General features: G+C 38.5%; 1 protein-coding gene across 3 annotated transcripts in view; it reads left to right on the top strand.

The window, feature by feature from the left end:
* SLC12A1 (solute carrier family 12 member 1) overlaps positions 1–16,471 on the top strand; it is a 142,522-nt gene that overhangs the window by 13,055 nt on the left and 112,996 nt on the right. For 2 of the 3 annotated variants that reach the window (XM_020976370.2, XM_078151265.1), the window contains exons 3-7: positions 4,630–4,764; positions 4,925–5,000; positions 8,608–8,703; positions 13,997–14,136; positions 16,148–16,258. In XM_020976370.2, coding sequence (XP_020832029.1) covers positions 4,630–4,764; positions 4,925–5,000; positions 8,608–8,703; positions 13,997–14,136; positions 16,148–16,258 — 558 coding nt within the window. Of the gene's footprint in view, positions 1–4,629; positions 4,765–4,924; positions 5,001–8,607; positions 8,704–9,786; positions 9,883–13,996; positions 14,137–16,147; positions 16,259–16,471 lie in introns of all 3 variants that reach the window. The other variant, XM_020976430.2, reaches the window with a different exon arrangement.

Raw genomic sequence — 16,471 nt, 5'->3', positions numbered from 1 at the left:
AGTTCCAATTATAAGATCATAGAGTTAGAGCATTTTACAGGTGAAGAAACAACCCCAAAAAAGGATCTAATCTCTGGAATCTGCCAAGACCCCTTTAAAAGAAAATCAGGACTTTCAGTGGTTCATAAATGATTCCAAACAATATTTATGCTTTGAACTACAAACTAAAAATGCAGGAGCAGCTACGCAGTACAGTGGATAAAGCATGGGCCCTGGAGTCAGGAGGACCTGAGTTCAAATCTGGCCTCAGACGTATGATACTCACTAGCTGTGTGACCTTGGGCAAGTCACTTAACCCCAATTGCCTCATCAAAAAAGCAAAAATAAACAAATAAACTAAAAATGCATGCAACCAGGCAGCCCATTAGACATGACCTTGTTTCTCCAGTTTAGGTATCTAGACTTCTCAAACCTGAAGTCTGAGATATAAATCTTGGAGTCAGGAAGACCTGAATTCAAATGCAGTCTCAAACACTTATCAGCTGTGTCACCCTGGACAAGTCATTTAAACTCTGCTTATTTCAACTTCCTCAGCTGTGAAAGAAGGATAATAATAACACCTTTTTCTCAGGGTAATTTTGAGAATCAAATGAGATAATATTTGTAAACACACACACACACACACACACACACACACACACACACACACACACACACCCCTTTAGCACACTACCTGCCATATAGCAGGCAATATATCCTCTCTCTTCCTCCCTCAAACTATGACCCCATGAAGCCAGAAAGACAATGTGGCAAGATGGATAAAGGGATGGTCTTAGAGTCAGGAAGATCTGAGCTCAAGTTCTGCCTTTGACATACTGGCTATGTGACTTAAGCCCTAGGCAGCCCTTCAGTGCCCTACCAGCTCTCTAAGACACCAAGTTACACAAGAAGTGATGATCTGGATGGAGGCAGGAGTTTCTGTAGAGCTCCAGAATCATACTCTTTCCCAAAATTATGAAGATAACTTTCAACAATCTGTGCTAGTAGGGAACAGAAAGAGTAAGCACAAGAGATCCCAGATAATCAATAAACTTAATTTCTTTCTTTCTGTGTTCTTTTTTTTTTTGGTGGGGAGAAGAGGGGAAGGCAAATCTGTTATTTTATTGGTTTAGGCAGCTGTCTCTACCAATGCAACTCCAAGTGTTTAATTATAACTATTTATTTCAGCACTACCCCCCACCCAACCAAACCTTTTTTTTATCAGTGTGGCCAAGTTGCAAAATGAATTATTTTGAATTTCACTTTCTCTCCCCTTCTCTATCTTTAACAGAAGAGCCAATAAAGAATAGTGATACAAGAAGAATAGGAAAGGAAACAAGAGGCTAGGATGAAAACTAAATACTAGACAATCATGTAAACTTTGAGTCTTTTAAATAATCATTTAAATATTGAAATACCAAATATTTGCTCAAATATTTGGTAAATGACAAGGTAAAGAGGATGAGAGGAACAAAATAACAGGCATTCAGAGGAAAAAGGAAAGAAAGCTTGGGAAAAGCCCTGGACTAAGAGGCAGGAAACTTGGTTTCAAGTCTCAATTGTGCCACCAACTCATTAATCACTTAACTGCTGTAGGGGTATAAAACTCAAATAGAAACAGGGGCCATTATATCATACATATGGATCCCTGTGGACTGCATATTGACTTAGAAAACACTATCTATGTCATATTGTATTTTTATTTATTTCATTATATATTTGCCAATACATTTTAATCTAGTTCATGCTGTAGTATGAATGTTGTGGGTCATGTTTTTCAACACCTCTACTCTTGACTAGAGTAGAGATCATTCATCTGTAAACTGAAAGAATTGAACTAGATGGTCTCTTAAGATATCAAGTCTGTATCTCTTGGAATAATCTCCACCTTTAAGGTTAGCCAGGAATAAATATGGTAAGGACTGCCTATCCCACATCAGAATGGCCAAAGGTAGAAAGTTAGTTACAACTGATATTGATGGTAACAGTAGCAGTGTACCTAAGATTTCTCAGAATAAAGATTCACTAGAAATATTAATTTGCTATTTTGCACCCTGGTTCAGTATGAATTGAGACAAATTAAGTTTGTAAAATACTAACACTGAAAAACAGGGACTGATGAGAAATTATCAAGGATGGAGAATTGTTTGGTCTCAACACCAAAGACAGTGCCACTCAAAGCAAATATATATTACTTGTCCATAAAGTTTGCCCAGGCTTCTTAGAGTGACTACTTTTTAGCAAGGGAGTCCACTCTATAGGGCTTATTCAAGCATTTGAACTGCCTGCATTCTTCAGGTACCACTTAGGCCCAATTCATTCAAGGGCATTTAGAATCATAAAATTTGGGTCCTAAGAGACCAAAAAGAATAATTCTTAATATGATACATTTCATATGTATTTCATACAATGAGATATTCTTCCTCACCAAGTAAAGAAGGCAGATATTCACTACATCAATCACTAACTTATTATTTTCTGCTACTTGGACAAACAAGAGCTCCAAACTATGAGAAAATCCCCTTCCTGCTCAGCTGGTTTGCCCAGAATCATGAGACTCTAAACAAGCTTGGGCAGTATCATTAGCATATCCAGCTAGTCTCAGGCAAAAAGTCTCAAGGTCGGATCTGAGATGTGTTTCCCATGAAATAATATTAGCATCTTGCATTTGCATGTTTCACAGGACACTATTACATATGTTGTTTCATTTTAGCCTCAGAGACCCCACCAATTAAGTAGGGCAGGTGTTATCCTCATTTTGTAACTGAAGAAAACCAGCCCTAGAGAGGTTAAATAAATTGCCTAAGGCAAGGAGACCAGGTGTCCTACATTTGGTCGCATACTTCTGGATTTCAAATTCCTGTCACTCCTGATGTGTCCCCAAAATGTCCTTTAATGATCCTCACTTGACCATTCTCCTTCCTTCTCTTTTTCTTCTTTTGTCTCTCTTTTCCTTTTTTTCTGCCTGGACCCCCTTGCCCCATCCTCTTAAAAACAGGAGTCATATTTATTTAATAAGGTATAGCTCAATTTGTGCTTTCCAGAAAAATTTCTCAGTAACACCTGTTAATAGACTCTCCCTTCTCTGTTCTCATCCATTTTTCCACGGCAAGTCAGGAAACTAAGACACTTAAAGCTGTATACCCCCACAGGGTAACGTTTTTCCCTTCAGTATTCAAAGATAACAGATTTACCAGGGTTAATCCCTGGGTCCTATATTGGTATATTTGAAATCCTGTCACTTTAGAACAATATACATTTTTTTTAACAATATACATTTGGTAAGGAAAAACAGAGTGGTAAAAGAGAAAGTTCATTGGGTCAGCAGTCAGATAATTTAGGTTCTAATAATAATAATAATCGCTAACATTTATACAATAATTTAAGGTCTGCAAAATGCCCTACATTTACAAAATCCTCTATCTGGCATTTAATGTGCTTCACAAATTGGCCTCTATCTACTCTTCCAGTCTTCTTATGCTTTCCTCCCCTCCATGCACTCTATGATCCAGCTACAGTGCCCTACAACAAGAATCTTGATTTCCCATATTCTGTGCCTTTTTCTTGGCTGTTTCCATTCTTGTAATCCTCTCCTCCTCATCTTCCATTCCAAGGTATCCTGGCTTCCTTCAACACTCCATACAAATTCTAACCTTCCGCAGAAAGTGTTTTCTGGTCCTGTTCCACCTCTACCCCCCACTCTCATTCCCCACTTAGTCCCTTACCTCTAAGAAGGAAAATATTTCATACATACAGACTGTCCCAAAAGTCTTAGTGTAGTTTTAAGCTAATAGCTTAAGTAGCTTTTCATTTTAAGCTAATAGCTTAAAATTCCACTAAGACTTTTGGGACACCCTATATAGGCAGGTAACTTCCATTTATACAAAATATCTCTTGTTCTCTCTCCCATTAGAATGTGAGCTCCTTGAAGGGACTGTGCTTTTGCCTTTCTTTGTATCCTTAGTGTTTAGCACAGTGCCTAGCACATAGTAAGTGCTTAACAATACTGGTTGAATGACTGAATGACATATGGCACCTCTTTTGATTCATACAACCTTGTGAGGTAGCTGCTATCATTTCCATTTTGGGGATGAGGAAAATGAGGCTGATAAGTTATGTCACTTGCAAAGTATCACACAGCTAGTAAGTAACTGAGGCAGGATTTGAGTTTGGGTCTTTCATTTACTAGCTATATGATCTTGTACAAATCACTTAACCTCTTGATGCCTCAGTTTTCTCATCTCTAAAATGGGAATGATAACACCAGCCCCACCTAAATTCATGCACTTGTGAAAAATAAAAAGAGATGACATACATGAAAACACTTTGAAAATCATAAAGAACTATGTAAATATTAGTTATCATTATGACTTTTTGTGAATGGCAGAGTTGGGAGTAGGGGTTAGAGTTTTGACACCACCAAGTCCAAGATACATCACACAGCCTCTGTTCTATTTACTGAGAAGTCTAAAATCAAGCACTTAGCTTCTATGTATAGCAGATAATACATTATAAAAGTGGCTAGAATAAGAATTATTTTCCTTTCTTCCAAAACGTACGTGTCAATTGGTGTCATACGTCTTTGCTCTTCTTGTGGAGGCAGTTGTTCCTTAACTAAACAATATATTTTTGTCATGTGTAAAAATGTAGAATGTGGCTGTGACCCCAGGCTCTGCTGACAGAGTTGCTAATGGAGATGGGATGCCTGGTGAGGAACAATCTGAAAACAAAGAGGAAGACCCTCATGCAGGCGCTGTGAAGTTTGGATGGGTGAAAGGTGTGCTGGTGAGAAAACTCTTGTGTTCTGTGAAAAGTCAGTGGGCTCTTTTAATAAACTAAATATTAATACAGCTTGGAAAAGACAATCCTTCGTTTTACCATAATCACTTTGGCCTGTCTCCCTTCAACACTATTGATAAGAGATCTTTGTCCCTCTAATCCACAGGTGAGATGCATGCTGAACATCTGGGGTGTGATGCTTTTCATTCGCCTCTCCTGGATTGTAGGTGAAGCTGGAATTGGTAGGCATTTTTCCCTCCTGAGCATAATTTTCATCAGTGTCAATGATAAATCCAATTTGTGACATTTTTTCGCCATTAATGCTGAATGTGAAATGAGAGTTAGGGGAAATCATTTACAAGTGGGGCCCGTTTTTATGTCTTTGATAGTGTTTTTCAGAAGGGGCAAAAGGTGAAAAATTAACCCCTGTCAAGCTGGAATTTTCCAGACTGCCAACCAAGTCAATGCTCAGGTGAACATATATTCTTTGAGAGTTTTAAAGCAGAATGAATGCATACATGTATACACACATATACATATGCAGACATATTGATACGTTTATGGCTATATATTCATATATGCATATATTCATGGGCATAAATATTACATTTCAGCTAAATATATGCCTATATATTTTCAGATAAATACATGTCTATATAATAGTACCTATATTACTAATAGCATTTATATATTGCTCTAAGGTTTGCAAAACACTACTCAAAATCTCTTTTGATTTTCACAACAACCGTGGGAGATAGACCCACTTTACACATGGGGAAACTGAAACAGACAAAGGTTAAGAGATTTGCCTAGGATCACATATATAGCATCTGAGGCTGTATTTGAACTCAGGTCTTCCTCACTCCAGTTCCAGCACTCTATCTACTGTACCACCCACTTGACTTTCCATCATCATAGAACATGTATACAAGACTACGCAGTAACATTTCACAAAATTTAAAAAAAATGAAGGCTAGGTTTGGGAAAAGAACAGGAAGTCAGTGAAAAGCTGATCTGATTTTAGTGAAAAGGTTGAATTATAGAATTTTTTTAGACTAATGCAACCTCACTACTTTCAGGTACAGACAGTAACAGCAATCAAGATTAACAAAGTACTGCCAGATAAAGGTCCTGGCTGAGTAACTTTAATGACCAGATGATAAGCATTTATAACTAGTACATTGTTTAGATGCTTCCAATGACACTAAAGAGATTTTAGGAGGGCTTGAAAAGTTTAGTTTGCTTTCTTCAATTGACTATCTTGTGTATACTACCATATCATTCAACAAACTCCCTTTCTATGGATAGCAGATATGTAAACTTCAGTCAGGGATCAGCTGGGTGGCACAGTGGATAGAGGGGGACAGGAGTCAGGAAGACCTGAGTTCACATCTGATCTCAGACACTAGCTGTGTGACCCTGGGCAAGTCACTTAACCCCATTTGCCTTAGTTTCCTCATCTAATATAATGAACTGGAGAAGGAAATGACAAAGCACTCTAGTACTTTTGTCAAGAAAACCCCAAATGGGGTCAAGAAGAGTTGGACAAAATTGAAACAAGTGAACAACAAAAACTTTAGTCCACAAACTCAGAATCTATGGAATTCAAGGTTGTGGTTTTGTTGCACTGGTATATGTAAAATGTAGGATGTATACACTTTGTTAGAGGAGTAGTGTTCGATGGTCTTCTAGAGATTCCAGCTTAGAATCTTCTATGATACTATACCATTATTTAGGCACTTTCCAGTTCAGGATGTAGTTGGTTATTACTTATTACCACTATCCCTCGACATACGTACACATTCAGAGCCACCCAAAGACTTACCCAAAAGAACAAGAGGCAAGTTGTTGTCCAGAAATGGAGCCAAATCACATAGTTTTCCATGTTTCATGTTTGGCAACGGCCCAGTTCCTGACAAAGAGCTGCTTGCCGGTTTTATGATGCATATCAAATGAATGCTTACTGCCAGAGGGCCCAAGATAAGTAGATGCAGTTCCATGGAAAATCTGCATCTTAATATTGCCAAGTTTTTTGCTCTAGGGTTTCATGCGAAATTAGTTTTTTAAGGGCAGTTTAGTAACTTACTGAGATCATCAAGAAACATTACTTTGTTTGGAGGTGTGAGAGTAGCCAAGGGCAAGAGTAATTCTTTTTAATGTAACTTATTTAACATCCATATGTTTGGGTAATCATCTGAACTTTAATCAGATCTTACATTACTCTTCGAAGTCATTTCCTCTTACATGTCTAGAGTGAAACTGTGATTCTCTAAGAATAGTATTCACTGCTTAACTGTTATTACACAACTAGGTTTTGGTGTTATTTTAGTATGAACCTTTTACTTAAGTAGTTAAAGCTGACTTTGGGAGAGGTATAAAATTCTACTTGAATAGGTGTCCAGTGGGCTTTTCCTTTGAACATATTTAGTTTGGACATAAAGAAATTCTCAAAGAGGGCACTTTAGTGAGCAGTTAAAACTTATTATGGCATAAGCTACTGTGACTTTTTAGTGGGTATTTCCATGAACTGAAAGTTAAATGAGTTGATTAAGTCATCCCCTGGGTCCCATTTGTATTCTCTTTATTGGGATAAACAAAAGAAAAGACAATTATTTTGATTCAGGGTCAGTCTTGGGCAGACCTGAATAAAATGCCCAGATATTTAGAAGTAGAAATGGAACTGACCAATAGTAATGCTAGAAGCAGCATCTCTTTGGAAACCATGTGGAAGTAGCCAAGGGCAACTCTCTTGGCTCCTAAGAAAAATGATTGAATATTTCAGTTGGAGATTCTACCTATTGCTTGTCCCCTTTTCTGCCCTAGAGGCCTTAGCTCATTGCATGACAAGACAGTAAACAAGTTTGCCTCTGATGTGAGGCAATACCATCCTATTTTGCTTCTCCCAAGGGTCTGACTGAAGCTAGATTTGACAAGAGTAAAATAGTCAACCTCTGACTTTGAAAGTTCATCCTGTTTCCATCTTTATGTCTCCTCTGTATGCTCTTCTGAAAGGCCATGGCCAGAGATTCCACCTATGTCTATTAGTCAAATAATCTCTCAACAATAAGGTGTGGCAACCATCTCTACTGAGACTTCCCTTGATGGAGGACAAGTGGGTTTAGCCTGGAAGATGCTGGGAGCCAGGCGAAATGGCTTTACCAGCTAGCCACTGTGTCTTTGCTCTGCCTCAGTAGAGTTGGGCAAAGCCTGTCTCCTCTGCAAAATACCCTGCATAGGTATCTTCTGACAGATAGGTATTTTCATTTTTTTATCACTTTTCACCCAGAAATAATTCCAGTAAAAGGCAGAATTCTAAGAAAATGGGCTGATACAGAGTATTATATATTATCAAAATATTCTTATAATAAGAATTATCTGTAATATTAAATATATTTCTCCTTAATTATGTGGCAAAATGGATATAGAGTCTTGCACATAGTAGATACTTAATAAATATTTATTACATTGAATCTGGAATGTGTGTGAATCTGATATGCAAACAAATCATAATCTAGCTATGGCATGGAAAATTAATCAGTCCATAGCTTTCCAGTACTTTGTTGATTATAGGAATCACATTCCCATTTTGATCAGCCAGAGTTGCTGGCTTATCACAGGCATACTGACATCATAGCATTGTATTTCCTGGTCCTCATCCCCATCACTACTAGGAGAAGGAAACTAAAGAGGGGAAAACATTGTGAGAACATTTCCGATCCAGTTTTTTAGACTTGAGTCCTAAAAAGTTCAGATCTCCTATGATCACTATAGGCCTATTGAAGTTTATACAAATGATCTATAGATTATTCCATCATTTAACTACCTTTATTTTTTCCTTTTTCAACTGAGGTCTTGGTGTGATTATCATCGGTTTAGCCGTGACAGTGACTGCTATCACTGGCTTATCCACCTCTGCTATTGCCACAAATGGATTTGTCAGAGGAGGTAATCAAAATTGTAGTATATATGCCCACTTGCAAAATAAAGGTAATATAAGCTCAAACAGATCTCCACTGACCTTTCCGGGGTGTTTTCAAAGGTAATCCCACTTGATTTTTTTTCAGCCAAAATGGACACAGATAAAATGGGAACGACTGTAATCATCATCAACCCCACAACCTTCTCACTCAGGTTCTCATTCAGGCAAGAAGGTCAAACATCATATCTGAATATTTTCTCTCCCGGGACATTTGCTTTAGTCAATTTTTCTTTTCAGGGCTGTACCGTGAATTGTGTTCCCTTTTAGAAACTGTCCGTCAGAATGAGTGGTTTCATGTCAGTCCCATCTGTTTCTTCAGAGCACAGAGAACCCCCAATAGAGCCCTCGGGTTTTGGCGTGGGCATGAAAGCTTAAATAAAAGGTTATAGGAATACAAGTTAAATATAACATCTTCTATCTTTCATTGCTGACAGGTCTTGGAGTTCTCATAATTCTTCTTTCCACCATGGTAACCTCTATTACTGGGTTGTCAACTTCTGCGATAGCAACTAACGGGTTTGTACGTGGAGGTAAAATCTCTAAGGTTTCTAATGCCCTCAGCACTCACCGTGGGTAGGCAAAAACTTTTCATTCACTATTTTTCACGGGGTAAGAACAAGAAAGTGGCCCAATGTCCTTGAGGAGGACTTCACCAGTCAGCTGGTTGAGAAACCAATCACAAAAGGAACCATGAGGTAATGTATGTAAAGATCAAATCAGTTATGCTGTTGTTTTTTTTAAAAATAAATTTCTAATGAATTGATCTCTTCAGTGCGTTTCAGGTAACATCTCCTCGATCCTTGACATCCACATGTTAACATTTCATTTTTCAGGTTAATGCCTAAGCTTCTTCTCGGAGAACAAATCTCGAAACTCAGTTGACTTTTAAAGTTTAGTGCATTTCAGGTACTATGCAGGCTGGTGCGGTGAAAGTGTTCAGAACGTTTCAGGTTCTCCATACAGCAGGACACAATGGACATCTTCCTTTTTTAAGGGCTGATCACATCGCTAAGTATTGGAGCCAAATGCCTTTTCTGGGGATTTTTCAGGTCTTGCATTCATCGTCGTTGGCCTAAGCGTCGTAGTGACAACAGTAACAGGTATCTCTATGTCAGCTATTTGCACGAATGGAGTAGTGAGAGGAGGTAAGCCAATTCATTTATATCATGGGGTATATATTTTGGTAATGTAGAAATAACTAAACCTGGTTTCTTTTGAAAGTTGAAAGTGATATTAGTATCTCTGTGGCAAATTACCGTTACTTTAAAATCTTTAAAAACATTCAAATTCTCAGGCAACTTTCTCCTCAATTAAGACAAACTATTGTCTTGGAATCAGTCTCTGATCCATTTCCTGTGATTGAAACTGATTGGGAAAATGGACACTGGCCAAGGTGTCTTACTAATAAAAATGACTGGCATTTATATGTATGGCTGCATTAATCCATCCTGTGGATTATCTCATGATTATCTCAACAACTGCATGAGATTGGTAGTGCAGGTATTATTATTGACATTTTGTAGATAAGAAAACTGAGGCTCAGAAAGATAATGATCGTCAAAAGGAGGAGTCAAATTCAGGCCTGCTTGACTTCAAGTCCAAAAGCCATTATGTCAAGGCTACCCTTCTTGGTAGAAAGTTCTATCGTTGTGCAATGGTGAAAAGCAGGAGATTCCCCTGACACAAGCATCCCTGGTTGTCTTCATTCTACTTCATCCTACACTTTCAATCCTGAGAACTTCTCCCCACATTTACACCTACTGTCTCCAGTATTCACCTACCGCTCCATACTACCAATGGCAAAGAGGCGTGGGAAATTAAATTCTAAAGCTTCAATCAAGGCTTTATGAATAGGGTTGATCCCAGGTATAGTTCTGAAGTAAGTAAAGTTCATCAAAATGCTCTTTCATCCTCCTTTCCATGACCTCCTTTCTCATCCAATACCCTTAATCTGTCCTCTAGATGACTGAAGCTTGCATCATTGTTTTTTGCCTTTCTCTTACAAGCACATAGCACAGTGCCTGGCACATAGTAGGTGTACCACCTGACTTCCCTTGTTAAGCTTACGTTTTATGCTTTTGCAATAGCTAGGTGGCATAGTGGCTACAATTCTGGACCTGGAGTTAGGGATATCTGAGTTCAGCTCTGACCTCAGGCTGTTACAAATTGTGTGACCCTAGGGAAGTCACTTAGATAAAAACTGTCTGCTTCAGTTTCCTCATCTGAAAAAATGGGGATAACAATAGCACCTACCTCCCTAAGGTGCCATGAGGATAAAATGAGCTAAAGTTTGTAAGGCACTTTACAAACCTTAAAGAGCTATATAAATGATACATATTTTTATTGTGATTTCCTCAGTGTCAAGGTGACTAACTAGGTATTTAGGTATGCTAATCAATAGTAAGGTGCTAACGTGAGACAATAGCTTAAAGAGCAACCTTGTAGCTCAGTGCCTGCCACACAGTAAGGGCTTACTTAATAAATGCTTGCTGAGAGCATATTTGCCTTTTAATTGAGATTTTTAAAACATGTTGATTCTTTTTGTTTTGATTTCACTTCATTTTCTGATATATACCACTGTCCTCCCCAACACAGAGTTATCCTTCCCTTACAAAAAAGAACAAGAAGGGGGGGGGGAAGCATTTCAGCAAAACTAACCAGCATATCAATCAGATCCAACAGATATGCAGTGTTTCATGTCCGTAGTCATCCACCTCTTCAAAGAAGGGAGGGAAGTTCATTCTCATTTCTTCTTTGAGAGCTAGAGTAGTCACTCTAATTACCCAGCATTCATTAACTTGCACTTTTGATTCCTTAACCTAAAAAAAATTCTTCCAATAATGTGAATTTCAGAGCAGTAAAGAAGATATTCTGAGGAAGGAGGGGCCTTTTAAAGGCCCTACTTAACTCATTCTGTACTTTCTCTCTTCCCATATTTAATAATAATAATTGGCACTTACATAGCTTTAAGATTTGTAAAATATAAATACACTCACACATATAGGTATGCATCCGTAGATATATATGCATATATGGGGTGACTAGGTGGTGCAGTGGATAAAGTATCAAGCTTGAAGTGAAGAAGACTCATCAAATCTGGCCTCAGAACAGTTCCTAGCCGTGTGACTCTAGGCAAGTCACCTAACCCTGTTTGCCTCAGTTTCCTCATCTGTAATATGAGCTAAAGAAGGAAATGGCAAACCACTCTAGTATCTTTGCCAAAAAAAACTCAAACGGGGTCATGAAGAGTCAGACATGACTGAAATGGCTGAACAACAAAAATATGCATGTATATACACACATATTATTTCATTGGATCCACATAAAAATCTTGTGAGAGGTGCTATTATTCACCCCATTTTGTAGATGAGCAAATGAAGGTTTATAAGAGACACTTGGAAGACAACATAGGACAATAGTCTGTCAAGCCAAGGGATCTAGAAGACCTGAGTTCAAATCCTACTTCTAACACCCTACCTACCTGTTCTGGGGAAGCCACTTAATCTCCCTGAGCCTCAGTTTCCACATCTGTAAAATGAGGGCTTTGGACTAAATGGTCTCCGAAGTCTCTTCCAGTTCTAGATCCCATGGCCCTGTGACTGATGAACCTATTTCTTTCCCAGAGTCACACAACTAGTAGTCCCTGTGGAGACTGAATCCAGATCCCCCTGTCTTCAAGTCCAACATTCAAGTCATCATCCCTCACTGCCCCTCAAAGTGTGGTCCTGGAGTAGAGGGAATTTCTGTATTCTAGCTTGTAATATTCAAGCTTTTTTTTAAAATGGAATTTTCATTGATTGGCACTTCATAGGGCACCTAATCAGCCCTTATGAGCTCCTTATGTACCAAGAGGCATCATTACTGTACACAACTACTAGTCCTATGCCTGTAAGGGCATTAATAGCCATTAAACACTTTCTATGCCTCAGGGGGCAGCTATTAATTAAATCATAGAATCATGCAATCTCAGAGTTGGAAATGACCTTAGAGCTCAGAGGACATCTAATTCAACGCCCTGCTGAGGCATGAATCTCCTCTACAGAATTCCCACAGAGTAGCCCCTTCCCCTTAAAGAGGTTACTCTGCTTATTTACTTCCAGTAATGAAAAACTCTCTATCTCTGAGCTTCTTTACCTTTCCCCAATGCCAGCCTCGCCCAGCGTCCACATTTGGACGCACACATGGGTGCTGTCTAAATCCATACGCTCCTGGAGTAAAAAAGGAAATTCAAGACCAATATTAAAGAATGACTGAGGGTACACAGCATTGGGCTGGAATATAACAGATGTTTCTGAGATGATAAAATCATATTGGTGAAATTATATTTTGGGGAGCTCTTACATGAAGGAATTCTATAATAAATTATTTTGTAAATCAAAGAATTATTTCATAGAATGACTAATGATTTCATAATTCACCTTTGTGTGAATCTAGATTTTCACATATTGGTTGAGTTTAAAGGAAGTTACACTTATGCTGGCACAGTGGATAGAGTGCCAGCCCCAGAGTCAAGAGGACCTGAGTTCAAATCTAGCCTCAACTCTTACTAACTGTGTGGCTCTAGGCAAATCATTTAATCTCTGTTAGCTTCAGTTTCCTCAGCTGTAAAATGGTGATCACAATAATACCTAAATTCAGGAAGATGAATCTTTCTTTGTTCAAGTCCAGCCTCAGACACTTCCTAGCTGTGACCCTGGGCAATTCACTTCACCCTGTTTGCCTCAGTTTTCTCTTCTGTAAAATGAGCTAGATAAGGAAATGGCAAGCCACTCTAGTATCTGGGATCACAAAGAGTCAAACATGATTAATCGACTAAATAACAACATCTATGCTGGACTCCTTACAAAACAGAGACAGACCAGGTCCTTCCTCAAATTCCCACCTAGGGAGGGGGAATAGATTGTGATTTTATCTGCATGTAGAACTCCCAGGTGAGAAAAATCCTTTTACTAATGCATATTGGTAACTTCTTCACAATTTATAGACTTCAAGAGTTGCCCAGAAGACTCAGGAGTTAAGTGACTCATCCATGGTCACACAAATGGCATATTTTAGAAGCAATACTTGAACTCACAGCTTCCTGGCTCCAAGGCCAATTGTCTATCCATTATACTACACTGCCTCTAGGCCCCTGTGATTATGAGGAAGTTGCTACATTTTCATTGGAATATTTAGAATTCCAAGTTCAATACAATTAGTCACCAAATGGACTCTTGGAGAAATCCACTTGTGTAAAATAATGTTCTCTCTCTGTTATAGGTGGGGCTTACTATCTCATTTCTAGAAGCTTGGGGCCAGAATTTGGTGGCTCCATAGGCCTCATCTTTGCTTTTGCCAATGCAGTGGCTGTCGCTATGTATGTAGTGGGATTCGCTGAAACCGTGGTTGACCTTCTTGCGGTAAATTACAATTAGGGGTGTTTTTTTTTCCTTTGGGCTGGAGAATTAGGTCTTTTAGTTTCTTTAGGGTACTAGATAGTACCTTGCACTGAGTAAGCATGTAACAAATGCTTGTTGAACTGAATTGAATTTAGAACAAATTCTGCCTATACAAGAACAAGGCAAAATGGGCTTAAACTGTAAAACAGTAAGGTATGTCAAATAGAACAGAGATTCCTAATTTGCAGTAAATGGTTACCTCCAGAAATGGAAAGAAATGTTGGGAAAATAACTATATTCCAATGGTCAAATCAAGTCAACAAGCATTTATTTAGCAGCTACTATGTGCCAGGTACAGTACTAAGTATAGAGGATACAAAAAACCAAAAAGACAAAAAACATTCCCTGCTCTCAAGTTCACAATCTAATTGGGGGAGGAGGGGGAGAAGACAACATGCAAACCACTATGTACGACCAAGATATGCACAGGATAAATTTGAGACAATCACACAGGAGAGGGACTAGTATTAAGGAGGAATGGGAAAGTCTTCTTGAAGAAGGTAGGACTCGAAGGAAATCAGGGTTAAAAAGTAGTAGTGTTAGTGAAAAAAATTCATAGACTGGAGACAGATCAACTTTATGATACTTTAAAAATGCTGCTATGTAAGTTTTTTTATTAAAAAAATCTTATATTTTATTTCTTATGTGCAAATGCATGACAAACTCTAGAATATATTTTCTTTCATAGTGAATAGGGGATACGGGAAGGTTTACTGAGAGCTAAGGAAGATGGGGATGACATAGATTGGGAGCCCCTCCCTGAATCAAGAGGCCCCTGCTTCAGAAGTTTGTGGAGTCCTCCAGGTCAGATTCTCACCAGTCTGGCATGGTGAAAGGATAGGTTTCCTATGAGTCAAGGGGACATTTTAGTTAATGTGCAAATCTCCCAGTGAACACAGGGTCCTTGAGGACACAGGTTTTATTTTTGTCCTCATATCTCCAGTACCTGGCATAGTGCCTAACACATGGTAGGTAGGCATATAATAAATACTTGTTGAATTAAATTGAATTGAAATGGTGATAGGACCATAGGATCCCCTAGGCCTTCACCCCTATGTAAAGGCTGGAGACCATTATTCCTCTCTCCACCTCATAAAAACTATTCATTTTTCTCCCTGAATAGAGTCCCTCCCCCATCAATGGTGAGTTTTTAATATTTAATCCTTGGGTTTCTATTGCCTCTCCCTGCCCCAAAGGATTCATATTTGACCAAAGCAAGATCAAAGCATGGATTGTTGGATTTATTGGACCAAAGGATCATAGATCTAGAGAGGGGAGGGATGTCAGATAATCTACTCCACTTCCTCATTTTACAGATGAGGAAACTGAGGACCAAGGAGATTAAGTGACTGTAACTCATTTGTACAAAAGTACCTTTCTTGAGAACCAAATGAATAAACAAGTGAAATATAGATATATATGTATATACACACATGTATTATGTATATATATACATATATGTGTACATGTGTACATATATGTGTGTATGGATATGTAGATGTATATCACAACAGTTAGCATCTTTAATATATACATTTTCAGATATATTACTTAGCAAGTCTTTAAGCAGGTATTTGTTTTCTCCTCCTTACATTTTAATTTAGCCATTTTCTCTCAATTCAGGAGTTCAAAAAACCTCCAACAAAGTGGCATTCTTCCCAAACTGAGCAGGCTGCCCCTTTTACGGTGAATTCCCCTTATCTGATGTTATGATAGCTTCCCCCCAAAAGTAAAGAGGATGGACTCCTAAGATTCCAGCTCCTAACCTTATGTCTCAAGGGCATATAATCACAGGAAACAAGACTTATAAGGGTTTTTTTTAATTCCCTAAAATTGATCAATCCATCATTTTCTTTAATTTCACATTGTCTGCAGACAGAGATTCATAGTATCTCTGCTTCCCTTTAATTGTATTAATAACACCTATCTGCAAGAAACAGTGTTCACAATAGTACTTATTATTCTTTTCTAGGAGAGCAACTCAATAATGGTGGATAAAAGCAACGACATCAGAATAATAGGTTCCATTACAGTGGTGATTCTTTTAGGTATTTCGGTGGCCGGAATGGAATGGGAAGCCAAGGTGAATTTTTCAAAATGATGTATCAATAGCTGCCAGTCCACTTCTGAACAAATTACAGCAGGCCAGGAGAGAGGCAAAGAGAACCATATGCTCGAAGAGAATTGCTCAGTTATTACTTGTCATGGCAACAAGGGCGATTTAAAGCTGGGTAGAACATAAGACCCTCCAAAGTGCTGGGCTCAGGCAGAGTCAGAACACGATGTCCATGTGCTA

Source organism: Phascolarctos cinereus, unplaced genomic scaffold (genome assembly GCF_003287225.1).
Source record: "Phascolarctos cinereus isolate Bilbo 61053 unplaced genomic scaffold, phaCin_HiC Scaffold_3;HRSCAF=262, whole genome shotgun sequence".
Lineage (NCBI taxonomy): Eukaryota > Metazoa > Chordata > Mammalia > Diprotodontia > Phascolarctidae > Phascolarctos > Phascolarctos cinereus.
The sequence above is the reverse complement of the archived record's forward strand: the minus strand, read 5'-3'. Positions and strand labels throughout refer to the sequence as shown.